This window comes from Nanorana parkeri, unplaced genomic scaffold, assembly GCF_000935625.1.
Source record: "Nanorana parkeri isolate BGI_ZX_2015 unplaced genomic scaffold, ASM93562v1 scaffold327, whole genome shotgun sequence".
Taxonomy (NCBI): Eukaryota; Metazoa; Chordata; class Amphibia; order Anura; family Dicroglossidae; genus Nanorana; species Nanorana parkeri.
This window is the reverse complement of record NW_017306595.1, coordinates 125435-144225: the sequence shown is the minus strand read 5'-3', so window position 1 is coordinate 144225 and position 18791 is coordinate 125435. Positions and strand designations below refer to the sequence as shown.

Sequence of the window (18791 nt, the reverse complement as noted above, 5' to 3'; positions counted from 1 at the left end):
TCCATGGGTACGGTTTACACCTTGGCGTATTTCAGACCGTCTGAACGCACTACAAAACGGCCCACGCCTGAAAAAGGTACATAAGCTTCTTTGCGGCGTTTTTGTCGCGCGTTTCCATTGGGATACAGCCAAGTAGCCCTCAGAAACGCGCGTTTGTGTAAAAACTCACGGCACGAAACGCGCGACAAACGCGCATATTCGATACGCCTAGGTGTGAACAGAGCCTTAATCTGGCAATGTCAACTTCCATTAGGTGGAATGCCTCATTACCAACCTATCTGTATTTGTGTCTTTTAGCATAGGAAACTGCACTGTTGTTTACCTAAACAACTAGGATTCTCCCCAAAAAAGTTTCTGAAAATGAAATTCAAGGTAAAACAATGCGATTTCAAACCAGATACAAAAAAAATCACAATTTGAGGTTACTTTCAGTAAAAAATAACATCAAACGATGAGTACATCGAAAAATATAGGCAGTGGAAGTTAGTTGAAAATTTCAACTCCCAACCCCCCCGCTTAGGACCTCTTATTGGTGATAAGTAACCTCTCCACATGAAGGGGAAAAGAAAGGTCACCCATAAAGGAGAGCTCTTCAACAGAACCATGGATATTGGACAATGCACATGGGTAATTCAAAAAATTCTCCTGTCACTCCATTAAGGTTGAACTACAGAAAAGCATCATATCACTAACAGATAAAACTGCATTAGCTGTCCATTAAAAATACTTCATCACTTTTGAGTCCTTGGGCCTTTTTCTCCTTAAATCCTCTTCAGTCCCAGAGTGTTTTTTTATTTTTTATTTCAGCAACGTATCGGTTCCACACATACCTTTGTACATTATTAACATATTTGTACATGAATTATCTATACAAATCCACAGTAGGTATAGAGACTTTCACAGATGTTGCAGCGGAGATAAGTCAAAGCATCAGCATTTTATTGTCGGCGCTTCCACAGAGCTCAGTCCACCTTCATAAACATGAGCTCCGTTGAAACATTGACAATAAAATGCTGATGCTTTGACTTATCTCTGCTGCAAAATCTGTGAGTGCCTCTATACCTACTATGGATTTGTATAGATAATTTTGTGGATGAGCACCCGGGCATTTACCTTACAAATAGAGTGCAGTGGCTGCCCCGGAACTATACAATATTTTGCGTACAGTGTAAACCCCGAGACTTAGCTGTTTTTATGGGCTATTGGATGTTTATCAAGTGGTTTAATAGACAGCTAGTGTGGAACCCTCCACTTTTCATCTGTGGGTGATATTTGATGAATGACTTACTAACCAATAGCGAAATCCTCTAGGTGAGGGCGCAAGGTCAATCCTAACTCAGGAAAAGCCAAGCTTTGTATATAACATTAACTATCTATATCTTTGGGTCTAATCAGTGGCGTAACAATCACCATAGCGACCCAGGCGGCCACTATGGGGCCCGGGGCACAGTGGGGCAAGGGCCAAATGCCGTGCGGGTGGCTATGGAATCCTCTGCTGGTGGCTTTCACTGGTGGCTGAAAACGAACACGCCGCTGTTTAGATCACTGATAGTAATCTGTGCAGCAGCGCGTTCCTCTCCACAGAGTCAATGAGAGCCAGCAGCGGCAATGGAGGAGGCGGGGCCCGTGGTCGGCAGCAGGGGAGGAGGCTCGGTGACAAAGAATGAGGCGGGCCCGGCACCAGAGGTGGGCCCATCAGCGACCGTGGAGAAAGAGGAGGCGGACAGGTAAGGAGTGCAACCAGCCCACCTGAGGGTGACCCTGCAGAGCCCACCATAGAGAGTCTATGGTGGGCTCTGCAAGTTCACCCTCAGGTGGGCTCTGCAAGGGGTATCACTAGAAATCACAGGGCCTCATACAAAATTTTGCTATGGGGCCCTGTGATTTCTAGTTAGGAGCCTGGGTCTAATGATCATTTTTCTGCTTTTTTGTTTTATCATAATATACAAAGGTCAATGAAAGGTCAAAAGGTCAAAGCTTCAGTTGGTAGCTACTACAAATTTAAAGGGTAGGTAAAAGGTGGAAAAGACCCCCAAAACACTGACAGGTTAGGGTCTTTATGACAGAATAAACTCTCCATGTCTCTTCTGTCATAATTGCGGTCTCCCTGTCTGTCAGCGTTTGCGTGCACTAAGCCGCACATATGCAGCTCAGTGCACAATCTTAGCAAGATCCTGTAACTCCTGCTTGGAAGTTACATCATCCTGGTCAATCAACAGGCCGAAGATGCTGAACCCAGAAAAAAAGAATGAGAGTGAAGATGACAGTGCTAGCGACGGAGGGGAGCTTGGACAATGAGTGCTGGAATGGATCGCATGCAAGGTAAGTCTGCTATTATGTTGTGCATACCAGCATATTATGGCATATACACCACCTGGGGGGACAAAATGTACATTTTAGTTTGGAGGACTAATACTGCTTTAAAAGATAACTGCACTGTAAATTAGCACTTCAGCCCGACAATTCAAAAATGTAAAATGGAATTCAGTACCTTGTTTGCGTATCAACATACAGTACTGGTGCAGTGTTTATATCCTCTAGCATGTCTCATACTAATGTAAGGACCACGCAGTGCTTGCAAATAGAAGTGGGGGTCTGTGTCTGGCTATTATTCAATCAGCCTGCATAGTGCAGACCCCACTGCCTTATTCTTAGCTCCATGTGGATGCCCACTCTCGCCGATTGAGTATGGAAAGCTAGCCCATCAGCACTGCTCCTACAGTGCTTTTTAAGGGTTAGATATACAGTTTAACACTTTCAGGCCCAGCCATCCAATCAATACCCGAGCTCTCATTAACTGTAGGATTACACTTGTGTTGGCTGAAATACCAATATGCTGAAGGAATTAGAATGGAAAACATGAAATGCACAGAGTAACAGCATATTAACAGCCTCGTAAATGACCCTTATTGCCTGTTGATATGTGACGTCATTATTACAACTGATAAGAGGAAACACTATAAACAATACTTCATGAAATGTCACATTTAAATAAAGTTAAACAAATAAAACAGTACTAAGGGATACAAACGCTGAACGCCTTTAGATACAACAGTCCATTATTCCTTAATACTTTGGAGAAGCTGCAGGAGGTGATTCTCAATAACCTGCTGAACTGAAAGAATAAAAAAGACAGAAGGATGAATTAGGTATTGTTTTATACAACCTCTGTCAAGTTTTTATTGCTGTTATCAAACAGGAAGGGAGGGGATCTCCTTAATGGGGCCAAAGAAAAAAATAGCAAAAGGTATTGTCTGCGTCCCATGCTGGGGATAGATTTTGCTCACTTCCTGTCTTGATGACTACACACAGAAGAAGGGAGAATCAGCAATTAGGACCTTGCAACGGTTATACGCCTTCCCCACACAAAACAAAAAACATTTTTGGCTGCAGTTCTGCTTTAAAATTCCCAGCCAGATGGTTGTGTTCTACAATCCTTTTTTCACCATGTTCACCAAATTTGGTGAACAACTAATAATGAAATCTGCCAGTACAGTACAGACACGGTCAATTAAAGTAAACATAACTTGCCACAGCCCCCACCTTTATATTACATGGGGTGAAGCTATGTAGGCTTTTTAAGCAAGTAAAAATCACGTAAAATAGAAGCAGAATTTTTATTTATTTATATGTTAAGTTATACTATGTGAATGGGAACATGTAACAAATATAAAGTAGGTGTTATCACAATTAGGCTGCAAAAGCAGAAATACACTTTAGATGACAAACTTGAATAAAATAATGATAGTCATTTGCCAAAATGCCAGCAACGGAGAGCTGCAAATGACTAGTCTGTTAAAGCTTAGAGAAATGAGCTTTACATCTCGCAGGGACTCCAGTTCCTACTCATCCCCACCAAATGCAAGTGGTTTGTTCAATGATTATGTCATCCTCCACCAAAGCATTTGAAATAATGCAGAATAAACAAAAATGTGTACGGTAATCTTGCTACCAGATATCCAAGGTTTATAAGTAGCCACCAGGATGTCGGACACACTAAAACTACAATGCCACTTCTGGGTACAGTTCCGTACAGTGCTTCTCCTATGAGATTCTTATTCTTGTTGGGGATATTTCCCCAATTTGCTGTCTGGGAGGCACTAGTCTGTGGGAAAGTAAGGGAAAATTCCCCCTCTCCCCCCCAGGCCTATAGAGAGCACTACAAATCTGATAGAAGCTCTCTCCCAGGCGATATTGTAGCAGTGATTTGTGACAGTTTATGACAGCAGTTCCTTGTGAATAGATAGTGCCTCCTTAAGCAATATTGTCTGTCACTTTGTCTAAGTTAGTGAGTCCCTGCAAAGGGCATCCCCCGATCATCTTATACCTATTTTACCTCCACTTCCGTACAGCTACTTGCTCCTCTCCAGCCATCGAGAATACCCAGCACTTCCAAGTATGGGGGACCATGTGACCTGCTCCCCTGTGACAGTGACCAAGCCTATCAAGTCAATCACTAGGGAGGAGACACGGGTCACATGACAGGAGGAGATTCGTCACCATACCCCTGGTCGCTGGCACAGCTGATTTCAGCCGTACCTTGTCTCTTTTAGTCAATGACGTGGCTACCTTTTTAGTGCATAGATGACGCGAATGCTTCGTAGGAAAACAAGATTCAGAAGAATCGTAGCCCAGTACAAAATAATGTTAACAAATGTTTTCAAATTTACTACATTTTTATAGGCATGCCCTCTTGGGATATTTATAACATGGTTTTTATTGACTCAGAATGTGACACCATTATATTTTCGCAATATTTACATGTTTAGATATTGTCAACATATTGCCTGATGCCTTGCCGCATGTGGTAGGAAATACAATCACTATTAAGTACACATTTTGAATGGAGTTGGGCATAAACCTGGGGCGTTGTTTGCTGTAAGTACACAACTTACCACTCCTGTGGCCAAGAGCTACAGACAGGTCCATGGAGTTGTATCCAGAGTCTGTCTCGATGGTTGGATCCGCTCCATTTTCTGCCAAACAAAAGTCATCGATACATTACCCCATTACAAAGAACCGCTCTTAGTCAAACATGCTTTTCTAGCAAGGTATTTATTTTGTGTGTTTGTACAATCTGAATCATTCATTATTACACAACATTCCAGATACCAGAAACGGGACATTCGCATTAATGTGCACAAAACTTCAGGTAACCATAGACCCTCTTTGTAAGATGCCTTCACCTAGAAATTGGTGTGAAATGCTGGCTCTTACCCTGGCAAATATAAACATTTATTTTTATCTAAACACATTGCATGAAAGCTTGCAGTCATTTGTGAATGGTGGTATTTGTGGTACATTGGTTTACAGAGATGATTCATCTTTAAAAGTAGAACTAAAGCCAACTGAAGGCTTTTTTCCCCAGTTTTGGATAGAGTAAGGGAAGGCTATAACCTCACAGCTTTTTTCCCCATCTGTGTGCCACTGGGGAGGGAGATTCCCTTCCACTTCCTGTCCAATAGGCACAAAAGTAAGAGGAAATTCCTCCAAAGTGAGGGATATCCCTTGTAAGGATGGGCTCGGGTGTGTTTGGAGCTCCACGTGCCGAGCCCGCCAGGAAGCAATCACAGGCACTGAGACATTTCCCGATCTCTGCAGCTGCGGACCGGGAAAATGTTGCGGTACTTGTGATTGGCGCTGTGCGGTGTCAGCTTCCTGGCAGGCTCGGCACATGGAGCTGCGAACACGCCAAAGCCCATCCTTAATCCCTGGTGGTCAGCAGGGTCTTTTAGGGGAATGCATTAATCTCAAGGATGTAAACACTGTGTCCCCCATAAAGGATAGCTATTAATAAAGGCCAAAACTAGTACTTTGATTTTAAGTAGGCAATAAGTGAATTGTCTCATCCTCTAAATTTTTTTACCTGGGACTCCAGAGATGGGCCCTACCCTCAGTAGTTTGGGTCTCTACCACCACTCACAGGGCCACCACATAGGTGTCATTCTGTGACATAGAATAGAGGGCTTTATCGAGGGGACACGTAACCATTATTTAGCTTGGTGATTGTCAACTGAAGTGATTCCAATTTCCAGAAATCACACACAGTTAACACATCATTTTTGGTGGAAATGGCCCTGGGCCATACCTAGGTGTTTCCTGAACAAGTGTCAGACGTGCACAAAAGTGTGCGCTTTGACGTGTGTTCACAAAACACGCACAAACGTGGAATATGTTTGCATTGCCATACTAGTTAATAGCACCCAAACGCGGCCGAGCAAACACATTTTTTTCCAAGCATTCTCGCAGGAAGAAATAATGGAACGCGTGTTGCAGAATTTGAGACATGTACTACTTTCCCACATTTAGAGCACGTCTAGGAACCCACTGTAAGCAATAGGGACCTGTGTGATATGCAGGAAACAAATGCTCGCAATCACTGTGACGCGTGTTCCTGCTACGCTCAGGTGTGAATGGGGGTTAAACCAGCACAGGATTTAAGTAGAGCTTAAGTAGTTCAATAGCTGTAAGATTTGGTTCCTCAACTCACCTAACAAGATCTTGACACATTTCACGTGATTCCCATGCACCGCATACAGCAGTGGTGTGCCTCCATTCTAGAGATACAACAGCACAAAAAATATGGTTAGATTTAAGCAGGGGCTTCAAGTAAGCTGACTGGGACTATAGGAGTTGCCTATTTCATTTACAAAGACAACATGAATAATGATGTGTGCAACATGGGATTCTAAATGCCCATTTGTTTATTTTGGGCCTGAAAAAACACCAATCCCAGACCAACCTACTAGCTGTTATGTTTATACTGAGAATACTTAAATAGGTTTCTAACTAAGAGCAGCATGGCTGTAGAAAATATGTCTTATTCTGTGCAAATCATCTCTACAGCTTGTATTTACAAAAGGACAAGAAGACTGGAAAAAAAATCTGTTAATGATCTCAACCAATCAGCAAACAGACGGCTCAAAACTGACAAATATGGAAATCTGATTGGCTGCTGCAGATCCTTGCAATTCACTGTTTGCTTAAATACTGCTTAGGTGCTGCTGTCTTAAATATGCATTGCAAGTGTCCTCCTTCTGGATTTAAGGATTAAATCTCTTCTCGAGGCAATTTGGGCAATGGAGGGAAAAAACAAAAACAAACAAACAGTCTAAATGTATTTCCTGTTACTCAACAATACCTTTTATATATATATATACAAATATATATATAAAATATACAAATATAAAATATATTTGTATATGATGATGATTTTCACACCAATTTGGTGGTTGAATGGCATTGATGGAGGGAAGCAATGTGGCCATAATGTGAGATGGTTGAGGTAGCTGAGGTGGTATATGGGGTAAGGGAAATAGAAAATGGAGATGGAAGAGAAATGGTGAAGAAGAATAAGGAGATAGGGGAAAAAGGAGGAAATTAAAGAGCAGAAGGGGCAAAGAGATCATTAACCCCTTCATGACTGAGGCCCTTTTTGGGCGGCCCCTTCTTCGGGACGCAGAAGCGATCTGGCGACAGGTAAGTCGCCAGGATCGCTTCTGTTGTAAAGCCGACAGTCGGCTCTACAAGTTTAAACAGAGTCCCGGCGGCAAAAGTCGCCGGGAGTCTGTTTAAACAGCCCCGATGCTGGCGACGTACACTGTACGTCGTCAGTCACGAAGGGGTTAAGGTAAATTGCAGGTCGAAGGTTACAAGCTAAAGTTTATGAAAAATATTTTTGGGGATACAGCACCAAACACATAAGATATGTATCGGTGTGTATCCCCTTAATTGCAGCAGCTGCTTCTGGCAACAATCGCCCTCTCATTGGCCCCCTCACAGCAGCCGGATATAACGCTCTGCTGCGCTGTGAGAGGCTGCCCCCCTCTGCCCTCTCCCCTATTCACAGAGCTTCTCTTACTATAATAAATCGAGTTCTGTGACTGGAGGAGATTCTGTCATTTAATAGGTCTCTCTTCTATTCACAGAACTTGATGCATTGTGGGATCATAGTAATCAGGGGGTAAATCCTACACACAGCTCTGCCTGTCATCTACTTCTCTCTTCATAACTGAAGCCGCTGTGAGCACAGAGAAGCTGCTATGATGTTACAGGCTGCTCGAAAGTTTGTTGCTGGACACGCTGGGTGTTTTTCTGATCACCATGAATATCGCGATAATCAAGGTGATCACATGATCTGTCACCAGAATGGATACAGATCAGGCAGGGCCTGCAGCTGGACTGCGCAGTGTTCTAAGGAGATCAAAGTTGAATTCTGCTACAGTAGAAACTGACAGTACTTAAATAAACCCCCTCCTGACATGGGGAACTTGTTGGGAGAATGTAAAGAGACCCTGTCCCAGGTCCATTCATTTCAACAACAATCTTTCCTTAAGATGTGTGCATTTAATGTATCTTTTGCATGTTACTCACTTGCAAAAGTATCCCTTATGTAGACATCTAAAAGCTCAGAGATGCTGCTGGGCCCCGCCATCTTAGATGCAATATCAGCAGCCCCAGAAAACTCAGAGCTGTCACTCAAGTGACACTGTAAAGTATTCCCCTTTGCTCCTCCCCCGAAGCTACCTAAAAGGTTATGTAAGGAGCGGAAAGGGAGGGGCGGAGGAGCTGGACTGTGATATTTATATGGCCACAAACTGCGAGATGGAGCTTACGTCTGGGTTACATCTATTTCTAATAAAACACATCAAGGTTTACTTCATCTTATCACTATCAATGCCTGAGGCTCACACATTGGACACTGACATTAGAAACCTTAAGAACTCCCAGAGCATTATATATAAAAAAAAAAGAAGTGAACTGGGAGGAGATAAAACAGAGGTGAACATAATGATGGGAATGCCAGTTGTCAATGATGAGGTATACTTCATACAACCAGAACGTACAATTGGCTGCCCCTACTGGATACATTAATACACGTACTTTAATTGATTTGAAAATTAAATAATTCTAAAGCCCTTCATGTGTTTCATACATGGGTGGAAAACTACTGGTAAGAAGTGAAGGAGGGAAATATAGAATTCTGGGGAATGATCATATACATCATCGATAGAAAAACAAATTTCCTTTAGTATGTGACAACCTGCAGTGATAAAGGATAATAACAGAGAACACACAAGAGCATTGCATCTTACCCAGTCATACTCATTGACATCTACTCCGCACTCCACCAGCATTTTTACTATATCCGTGTAACCTTTGCTACAAGCAAGTGACAAGGCACTTTCACGTCCTTTTCCAAGAATTTGAGGATCGGACCCCTAATGTAAACAAGAACCATAAAGAAATATATTTTCATAGGCTCACAGTTGTTTAGCTTAGAACAATAGCAAATAACAACAACAAGACACTTATATACAATTACTATATCTCCCATGGGTCTCAAAAGTGCTGGGGATACAGTACACTACGTAGCTATATTACTAGGTAAGACTGCTTGTAATGCAAACAGCCAGGCAGCAAATCATATGGTTTCAAATAGGGATGCATCGATACCGGTATTTCGGTATCGAGTACAAATACCAATATTTTTTGGGGTACTTGCCAATACCGAATACTGATACCGGAAGTCTCATTAAGGAAGCCAGGCGGCATGTAATGACTTGTTACCTAGCTTCCTGATTAGCCGGTAAGCCGGGCAGCGTGTAAAGACTCGCCACCCGGCTTCTCGATTAGCAGGGAAGCCGTCCCCATGCTTCTTGTCACTATGCGACGAGAAAACATGCAATCAGGAAGCCGGGCAGCGTGTAATGACACGCTGCCCAGGTTCCTGATACAGCAAGTATCAGGCTAGGCATCGGAACATTTGGGCGAGTACGTGTACTTGCCCAAATACTCGTCAACGGCACCAATACCGATACTAGTATTGGTATCGGTGCATCCCTAGTTTCAACTCAATACATAAAGCATATAGATATGGTCAAGAGGTTAATTGAATGCTTAGCAAAATATTATGAGTGGGGAAGATGTGTGATCTAAGTGACTCTGTTGATGCTAGAAGTGGTGGTTGCAGTATATCAGACACCGCTGACCTCATGGGATATTCACACACTGCAGTCCCTCAGGGAATGATGAAAAAAATCCAGAGAGGCACTTTTTTTTTTTTTAAATAAAACACCCTGATATTAAGAGGGGTCAGAGGAGAATGTCCAGACTTGTTCCAACTGACAAGAAATCCATAACTGCTCAAACAACCACAATAGTGTGCAAAATGGCCTCTTCAAGTACATAAAAGTACTTTGAACATTAGTGAAGGTCTACAACACCCGAGGGCCAAACCAGGTTTTACCCCCCATAAGCTAAGAACAAAAAAATGAGGCTATAAAGGGCACAGGATCGCCATTAATTGACGTACAGAGTATAAATCTATTTTGCTAATGATTTGCGCTAATGGTGGGAAACTGCTCAGCTTTATTCAGCCCACCACAGCAAGCCTTTATCAAGCCAACACTTAAAGGAGAACTATGAGGCGAGTGATTTCCACTCATCCTCATAGTTAGAGCTGACCTGTGACACTGAAACTGATACACGCCGACTCTATAGATCGGGAAGTGAGCGAACACATATCGTCACTCTCTCATTTCCTGATCATTTCCCTGCAGAGAGCAATGACTGTTAGTCACCGCTCCCTGCAGGGATTGCCCCCTCCTCCCCTCTCCGATCATCCACTGGACTGGAGGAACAGACTGGGGAGAGGGCGGGCGCAACTGGCTCTGCCTCTAGATTGACAGCGGGCTCTGCCTATCAGCCAGCTGGGTGGATCTCAACAGTATTTTCATGATCCATCCCGGCTGCCTCAGTTTATAGCGAGCAATAGCCCACTATATACTTACCTTTGGGTCATGGGAGGAGGTTAGTGTATATCCTCCCATAACCCTAAAGAGAACTATGGGATAAAAAGGTTACCCCTTAGTTCTCTTTTAAGTGCAGTCACAGCCTTGCTCAGGGAATCCACTGGGGATCAATGGGCCTCAAAAGCTACCAAAAACAAAGCTCATGTATAAGAGGCAATATCCTAAGGACTATTTGGCAGCAAGGTCAAAACAGCTGGTTGGCTATGGGCTTGCCTGAAAATGATTTTTGAGAAGAAGGTACATTATGGGACAATACACACAATAACTACATTGAATTTATAGCTTACATTTTGTAGGAGGAACTCCACTACTGCAATTTGCCCGTGTGCTGCAGCCCACATCAGTGGAGTAAAGCCTTCTTCATCTGTCACATTAATCACATTTTCTGTTGGGAAAAGTATTATAATTTAAATGAACCTTATGACAAGGAAACACACACATCCTGTCAGCACGCATACATCACTTTGCTCTAACTTCTGCATTGTAACAGGGCCTTGATTCAGCTCCAGCTGAGCTACATATTGCATCGTATCATCAAGTCTATTGTATTTCCCTAAAGTACATAAAACAAGAGTTCCCAACAGCAAAGCTCCAAATATCTGGATGATTAGAGCTCAATATGTTGCCACACTGCAGAGTTGTCTAACTTCATACAGCAGCAGGGAACCCTGAATAAAGAAATAATTCTAAACTCTCTACAAGTTGATGCATTACCTTGTTCAAGTCGGCTTGCCAAATACACCATCTCCCCTTGAGCAGCCAGCTGATGGACAGACAGGGCTATAAAATGAACATGAACACAAACATACTCATGTATGTATCACACTCATTATTACATAAACCAAAATACTGCAAATCCATTTACTAACAACAAAAGGAGGAGTAAATGCCAGAGTATTTGTAAACGAATCCCAGCAAGGGTTGATGTATCTTACAGCACATATAGGTTGATGGCAGATGATCTTCCCCCACCCCAACCCCTTTTATTGCTGGCTACGAAAATCAGTTATTTTCCATTGATATCTGCTCAATGTTTCAGAGACTTGAGTTTTTACTCAGCAAATGACTTTTAGCAGCATTTTCAAAGACAATATCACCAATGACATTTGTTTGCATTGAGCATTTTAAGTCTTTGTTGTATCCCGGTTTCTGTCAACCACTGGGGATTCTTCATCGTCTTAGCTGCAAATCACTGAATAAGAGCTACTAAAACCCACCCAATGCTGTAGCACTAGCTCAGCTTGTTTTAGCAACTAATTGCCAGAGGACTCTAGCTAATAAATCGCAAGCTACAAATTGCTTTTCATTACTGGTATTACAATTCTACAAAGTAAGTGGGGTGGATCATATGCTTTCAGCTGCATCTCCCTCAGCGTCTGAACATTTCTAGTTTAGTCGTTAAGGAATTGAGCTTTCTTCTTGCTTCTTCTATTAGCTATCCTCTAACAGAAGATTATGGGAATCCCTGGCATTAAAAGGACTCATTAAAAGGAAACGATAGCCAACTTCAGCTACCAGCTATGGCTACCAGCAAAGAACACAAGACTGGCTGACCATTCCTAAAGGACAAGGCTTTTTTTCATGGTCAGTAACACTTCCAGGTAGGGATGCACCGATACCGGTATTTCGGTTTCGAGTACCGATATTTTTTTTTCCGGTACTCGCTGATACCGAAAACCGAGTACCGGAAGTCCCATTCAGGAAACCAAGCGGTGTGTAATGACTCGCCACCTGTCTTCCCGATTAGCCGGGAAGCCAGGCAACGTGTAAAGACTTGCCACCCGGCTTCCCGATTAGCAGGGAAGCCGTCACTAGGTGACCAGAAAGCATGGAGGCGGCTTTCTGGCCAATCAGGAAGCCGGGCGCTGTGTAATGACGCGACGCCCGGCTTTCTGATTGGCCGGGAAGCCGGCTCCATGCTCCCTTGTCATGAGGTGACGAGGGAGCATGAAGCCGGCTTCCCGACCAATCAGAAAGCCGGGCGTCGCGTCATTACAGGGCACCTGGCTTCCTGATTGGCCAGCTTCCGATCATTACACGCTGCCCGGCTTCCCGATTGGCCGGGAAGCCGACTCCATGCTTCCTGATACCGGAAGTATCCGGCTAGGCATCGGAACATTTGGGCAAATACTTGGCATCGATACGGATACTAGTATCGGTATCAGTGCATCCCTAATATCAATATGAATCTACATCTTCCAGCAGTCAGTACCTGCATCCATATAGAACTGACCTCTGACACATATAACCAGCTTCAGGAAGGTACACAGACCATCTGCAGATCCCAGAAGTCAGCTAAACTGGTATTGTGCGGGAGCATCAGGTCCATCAGTGCAGTTTACTCCCACACCAATCCAGGATTGCTCAGTTGAGTACCAGATGATTTACATAATGACATAAGAACTGTATGTAGAAGACTAGACATATTGATATTTGAGTCACATTTACAAAACATTCAGCTAGGAATAACTCCTAATCAAATCTCCATGCCTAAACAGTAAAACATACATTTAAATGAGAAGAACCTTGAAAAAACAGCTTACAATTGATCAGCAGCGGGGTAGTCGATACCTCATTGCCTCTGTGTTTGTTTGTCAATGTAGTAGACTGCTTAATGGGAGAAAAGTGCTTGGTTGTTGATGGGGTGTACACATGTCTGACTTGTATACCCGGAGACGGTGAGGTGTGTATATTACATTCAGCTGGAAAGAAAAATAGATTTCACACATTAAATACATTAATTGCAGACACACTTCACAAACTTATTTAGGGGACAATCAAACAAAATACGTTAAAAGGGAACTGAGAATGTTTCCAGTCTGTAAATGGTCAATCAGGGATCAGACATTTAGACAGCCGCTGCTGCAATCTATTGCATGGGCTGCGCCATTATTGCATCAGAGTTGTTTGTATCAATAGGCTCTATGAATGGATTGTGAACACTATAGGGGCAGCACTCAAAAGCAGATTTCCACTCAGAAAAGAAAATGTACATATTTCTTATGACTCTAACAGCCATATTGTCTAAGGAGGAAAGGCTCAACTGCTATTGGCAGTGGTAAACAATGCATGAGACAGGGACACCCAGGAACAGTCCAAGCAGGTTGGTCCTGTAGTTTTATTCAGCGAATAAGTTTAACTGCAGGAGGGCTTTGTACAGCATATCCATCGCATAAAATATCTGCTCATCTGAGCCAAGAGCTCAAGTCAGTTCTTGACTAACAGGGTCCCACCCTAATGGGTTCCCCAAAACAAACCAACAGCTCTGGTACCTTTTTTAGTGTTCTGTCAGCAGTCAGCCTTTTCACCCAGCAGCAGGCTGTCACAGCAGAAAGAGTGAGAGAGAGATAGGGAGAGCCCTGAGCATCAGTTACCTCACATATAAAAAGACCTGTGGACAGCTGAGGGTAATTAATGAGGTCTGGCCACCAGGTAAGATGTGGACCTAAGGATGGAGGTATTATACCACCCAAAGATCTACAAATCCTCTGGCCCCCAGGACAGAACTTATTAAAATCTTGGAAAACAAAGTTTGTTTACTCCAAAACAGGCACAAACCTTGAAGCCCTCACCATGTGTATATGGGATATCTGGGGGGACACATACACACTGTTTACAATCCTGCCAGCCAATGCCCCATACTTGTTAGATATTTGAAAGAGGAGGATGACAGACAGGTAGACAGACAGACAGATACATAGACAGACATATCATATAAACAAAGTATACAAATCCAACCTTTAAATAAGACAGAAGCTACTTCCAAATCTGAATTGACTTGATCCTGAATGTTTTTACTGTCTTCTTCATTTAAAGACTTCACAAAGCGAGAGCAGACGTTCATGTCAAATCTGTTTGGCAGAATGAACTTCATTCCCATTGCCACATTCTGAGTCTGGCCTTCTTCTGTGTTGGAGTCCATTACATGTTCTACTTTAATGTCAGGCATGCCAGAAAGACAAAAGCTAACACAGTCCTCTCCTGGCAGCTCTGAGGGGCCCTCCAGACTGTTTATTGTAGACATGGTGGATCTGTGGTACTTGCGCTACTAAAACTCTTAAATCTGCATCATAGGACTGTAAAGTTCCAATTCTGTAAAAGATTTGACAAATGTACAAGTGATATTTATAAAGTGTTTTTTGGTATATTATTAATACTTCAAAACAGACCTTGCATGACACATTACTTCTAAAAGTCTATTCTAAATTGTGAGCTCAGCTTAGTGAAGTCAATGTAACATGTGGAAACTCTGCTGGAGCTTTGTCCTGGTGTAAAACTGACCCGGCCCTCATAGCTCAATAATAAACTGATAAGGCAGGACAAAGATACCTATTTACTGGTCATGTGACATCAGCAATCTTCCTCTTTCCTGGTTATGGATATACACACAAAGCTTTACATATTTACAAGTACAATTAAAGTCTCTTATTTTGTGGCATATATCTACTGCTAGCAAGCAGTAGATACATGCCCCATGATAAAAACAAAAAATAAGAAATTAGGCAAATACCTAATTACTTACCTGTTCCAGCGCCGCTCGCTCCCGGCTGAATCACTCCCGGCTCATGCACGGCTGCGAAGAAGTGTGCGGGCGAATGCGCAGTAGAGGGAAGGGGAGAAAACAGACACTGAAGCTCAATGGATGCAGCCGGGTGCCCACACGTCAGATAGACACGAGGAGCCTGCGGTGGATCAGAGACCGGCACCAGCGCTGGAGGGACTGTCAGAAACGAGTGGAAGGAAGAAGATGATCGCAGCAAAGACGCATCAAATATGGTAAGTGTTTGAGAATGGGGCAAAAAGAAATGCTCTCAGTGTTATTTCTAGGGATGCACCGATATATCGGCCACCGAAACTAACATATCGACCGAATATGGAACTTTTGGCTAAATGCCGAATGTGACATTTTTCTGCCGATACATCGGCGCATCCCTGCTTTCCCTCATCCCCGCTGAGCGCTGCTTTGTGTCCCAGCGGGGAGGAGAGAAAATGTCACAGGTGGCCGAGCGCTGCGGGAGGAGAGCACTGTGAGCGGCCGGCGTCTCTCCTCCCTGCACCGCTCAGCCTCCTGTCACAGATCAGAGGAGAGCGGTGTGGGCGGAGACAGCCAGCGTTGTCACAGGAGGCGGAGCTCTTCTCCCTGTACTGCTCGCTCAGCCTCCTATGACAGCGTGTCAGGATGGAGAGCGGGTACAAGCAATCAGTGATCGCTGAGTGTTTGTAAATACTTGAGGACATAGCGTGGTAACTATATCCTTAATTATGAATGAATGGGAAGTGATCTACACCCCCTCCTGTTCATTCATGATTGTGGATATAGTAAACACACTATGTTCCTATGTTATGAGGACAGTTACAGGGAAAATCAATGACAGTGTATGGGCTGCAGATTAAGGAGGACACCTCTGCACTAAGGTTTCTATGGAAACACAATCTCTGCTTGCTTAGTGCAGGGTGCAGATGCTTTTGTATTACAGAATGGACAGAGGGGACCTGGGGAAGCGTATTTTATTTATTCTTTTATACAAATATTGCACTATACTTTTAGTGTAAAAAGCCCCCCCTCATCCACTACATAGACACCAATGCTGACCTGAGTTCAGGTTGTCTACTTGCAAGCCAAAAAGTAGGTAGCCGTACCAAGACCGTACCTCCATGGTGGAGTCACACAGGCACAGTATAAGGTGACTCACAGAAGAGAAGTCAGCCAGGAGGAGGCCGAGGCTGGGATAGGCAGATATTGTCTACATACAAGAGTCCTGTGTATTCTTCCCTGAATCTTGGTGAGCTTTGTGTATTTCTTCCAGATCTGTGCAGTAATCCAGTGTGACACTTCAGCTCTGTGCAGGAGCTTCCTGTAATATAGACCGGTCACTGCTGTGCTCTCTCCTTGTGCAGGGTGACTGGTCTTGTCTCCACCCCCTCTTGTAATAAAGACCGGTCACTGCTGTTCTCTCTCCTTGTGCAGAGTGACTAGTCTCGTCTTCACCCCTTCCTGTAATAAAGACCAGTTACTGCTGTTCTCTCTCCTTGTGCAGAGTGACTGGTCTTGTCTCCGCCCCCCTCCTGTAGTTTTCTGCAGGCAGCCTGTAGTGGTTGGAGCTTGCTGATTATGTCACTGCTCTTTTTGCAAAGGCATTTAGTCTACTTGAAGCAGACTTATATACTTGTGGCTATTAGGGAATATATCTAAATAAACACTTTTGTTCCCAGAGAGTCTCAGGTCTGTGTTGGGACATATGTAGCGGAAGGAGAGGGCACTCCACCTTTTATTTTTACAACATGGCATCATAGTTTAACCCTTAACACCCCCCTTCACTACACACGAACCTTGTAACTTGCGAAAACACATACGATATTCATTCACATACAGCCGATATTATAGATATCCCCGCCATGGACCAGCCTATCGCTAGTCATTCTATATTCCCAGACACCGTCTGCCTGTTCGGTTCTCTCCTGTCACTCACCTCAGAGGTTCCTTTTGTTATATTATTGTCTGACGTCACTTCCGCCGTGACGTCATTCACCGGGAGAGAAGCTTTGTCTTTATTTCTATACGAGGAATTCCTGGCACACAGGTCGCCCACTAGGCCAGCAGGAGTTGTGACGAGACTTCAGCCGAGAGACTTGGTCCAATCGATGCTGGCTCTTTCATGACGTGAAATGGACGCGACGTTTACCGGAAATGCGTCAGGAGGCAAGATGGCGGCTCGCAGTGCTCATTCCGGCGGCGTGACTGCCCGGCGGTGAGAGAAAGAGGCGAACGTGGAGTCCGGTGAGTGCGGTATGTGGGGAGGCTGTGCTGGACAGACAGTGGACGGAACGGTGGGAAGGGATGAGGATGATGATCTCGATCGCTGCCTGGTGATAAGTTCTTCTTGTCACATCTGCCCAGTCCTGACAGATCACATCCACAGAAGAAACACTGACGAACCACACACTTACACAGTGTCATCAATTCATAAAAGCGTCTACTTTATTTAAAGGGATTAAAGTAAATATCGCATAACAATGTACCTTAAACTTGGACAATACGTCATCGATGTTACGGTTTGGGAGCTATAAACTTCAATTTTTGCTACTACTGCATAGCGTGCCCTCACACACTGTGCCGCATTTCAAGTAGTATTAAACTCTCAAACTTTTTTCAATTCATGAATCCAAATCACAGAAATATACATTGCCCAGCAAAGTATTTATTTACATTTATACCCAAGCTCTTATGTTTCCAAACACCTGATTCCAATCCTCTCTGCTCCTCTTCCCTGGACTTCCTGTGCAGTATAAGATCACAAGGGAAAGAGCACTCTTCAGTGGCCGGCCATCTACTAGCCTGGAGGAGGGGACATGTCTTGGCTTGCTGTGTTTGTGGAGAGACACACACAGCTTACTAGCAAAAGTGACTCCATAGGACCATTGCAAGGAAAAGGAGCCACCCTAAAATAGGATATCAGGTCCAGTGCTTAGAGGACCAGCTGATTCTACAGGAAGCTAAAACTTATAAACATTGAGGAGCAGCATTCATTGTAAGGGATTTACTCAGCATTTGAAATGGCTTAAAAATGTAAGAAATCTATGAATCTTGTATTACACAGGATTTGAGTATGGGTGGTACCTGATGTCTTTCTGAGAGTACCAACCCTACTACCACTTAGCCACTGTGTGGGCAGCACTTCTGCCTTGCAGCACTGGGGTCCCTGGTTCAAATCCTGGTCAGGACACTAGGGCACTGTGCTTGTGGGATTGTTTCCTTTTTTTTTCTCATGGAAAGTGCTAATGACCTGAAGGTTTTTTTAGTATACAGGAAAATCTGTGACTGATCCCACACAAAAATCAGTTGCTCTTTGTCCCGTACAGGACCCGTATCTCTAGGATGAACTCTAGGGGAAAATGTCTAAATGCAGAGTTCAAATACCTATTCGTCTTACCTGCCAGAAGACTTCTAAAACTTTGGTTCAGCCAGTCTTGTGATTC

The 18791-nt window shown here is 43.7% G+C and overlaps 1 protein-coding gene across 1 annotated transcript; it reads right to left on the bottom strand.

Annotated features, from left to right (window-relative positions):
• Nucleotides 1-2962: 2962 nt before the first annotated feature.
• Nucleotides 2963-17331, bottom strand: ANKRA2 (ankyrin repeat family A member 2). Its single transcript, XM_018558234.1, has 9 exons — nt 17285-17331; nt 14553-14906; nt 13358-13516; nt 11529-11594; nt 11102-11199; nt 9096-9221; nt 6491-6557; nt 4896-4976; nt 2963-3115 (listed from the first exon to the last, which is right to left on the bottom strand). The coding sequence occupies exons 2-9, from the start codon at nt 14836-14838 to the stop codon at nt 3060-3062; spliced, it is 939 nt and encodes a 312-aa protein (XP_018413736.1). The 5' UTR covers nt 14839-14906; nt 17285-17331; the 3' UTR covers nt 2963-3059.
• Between the last annotated feature and the right edge of the window lie 1460 nt (nt 17332-18791).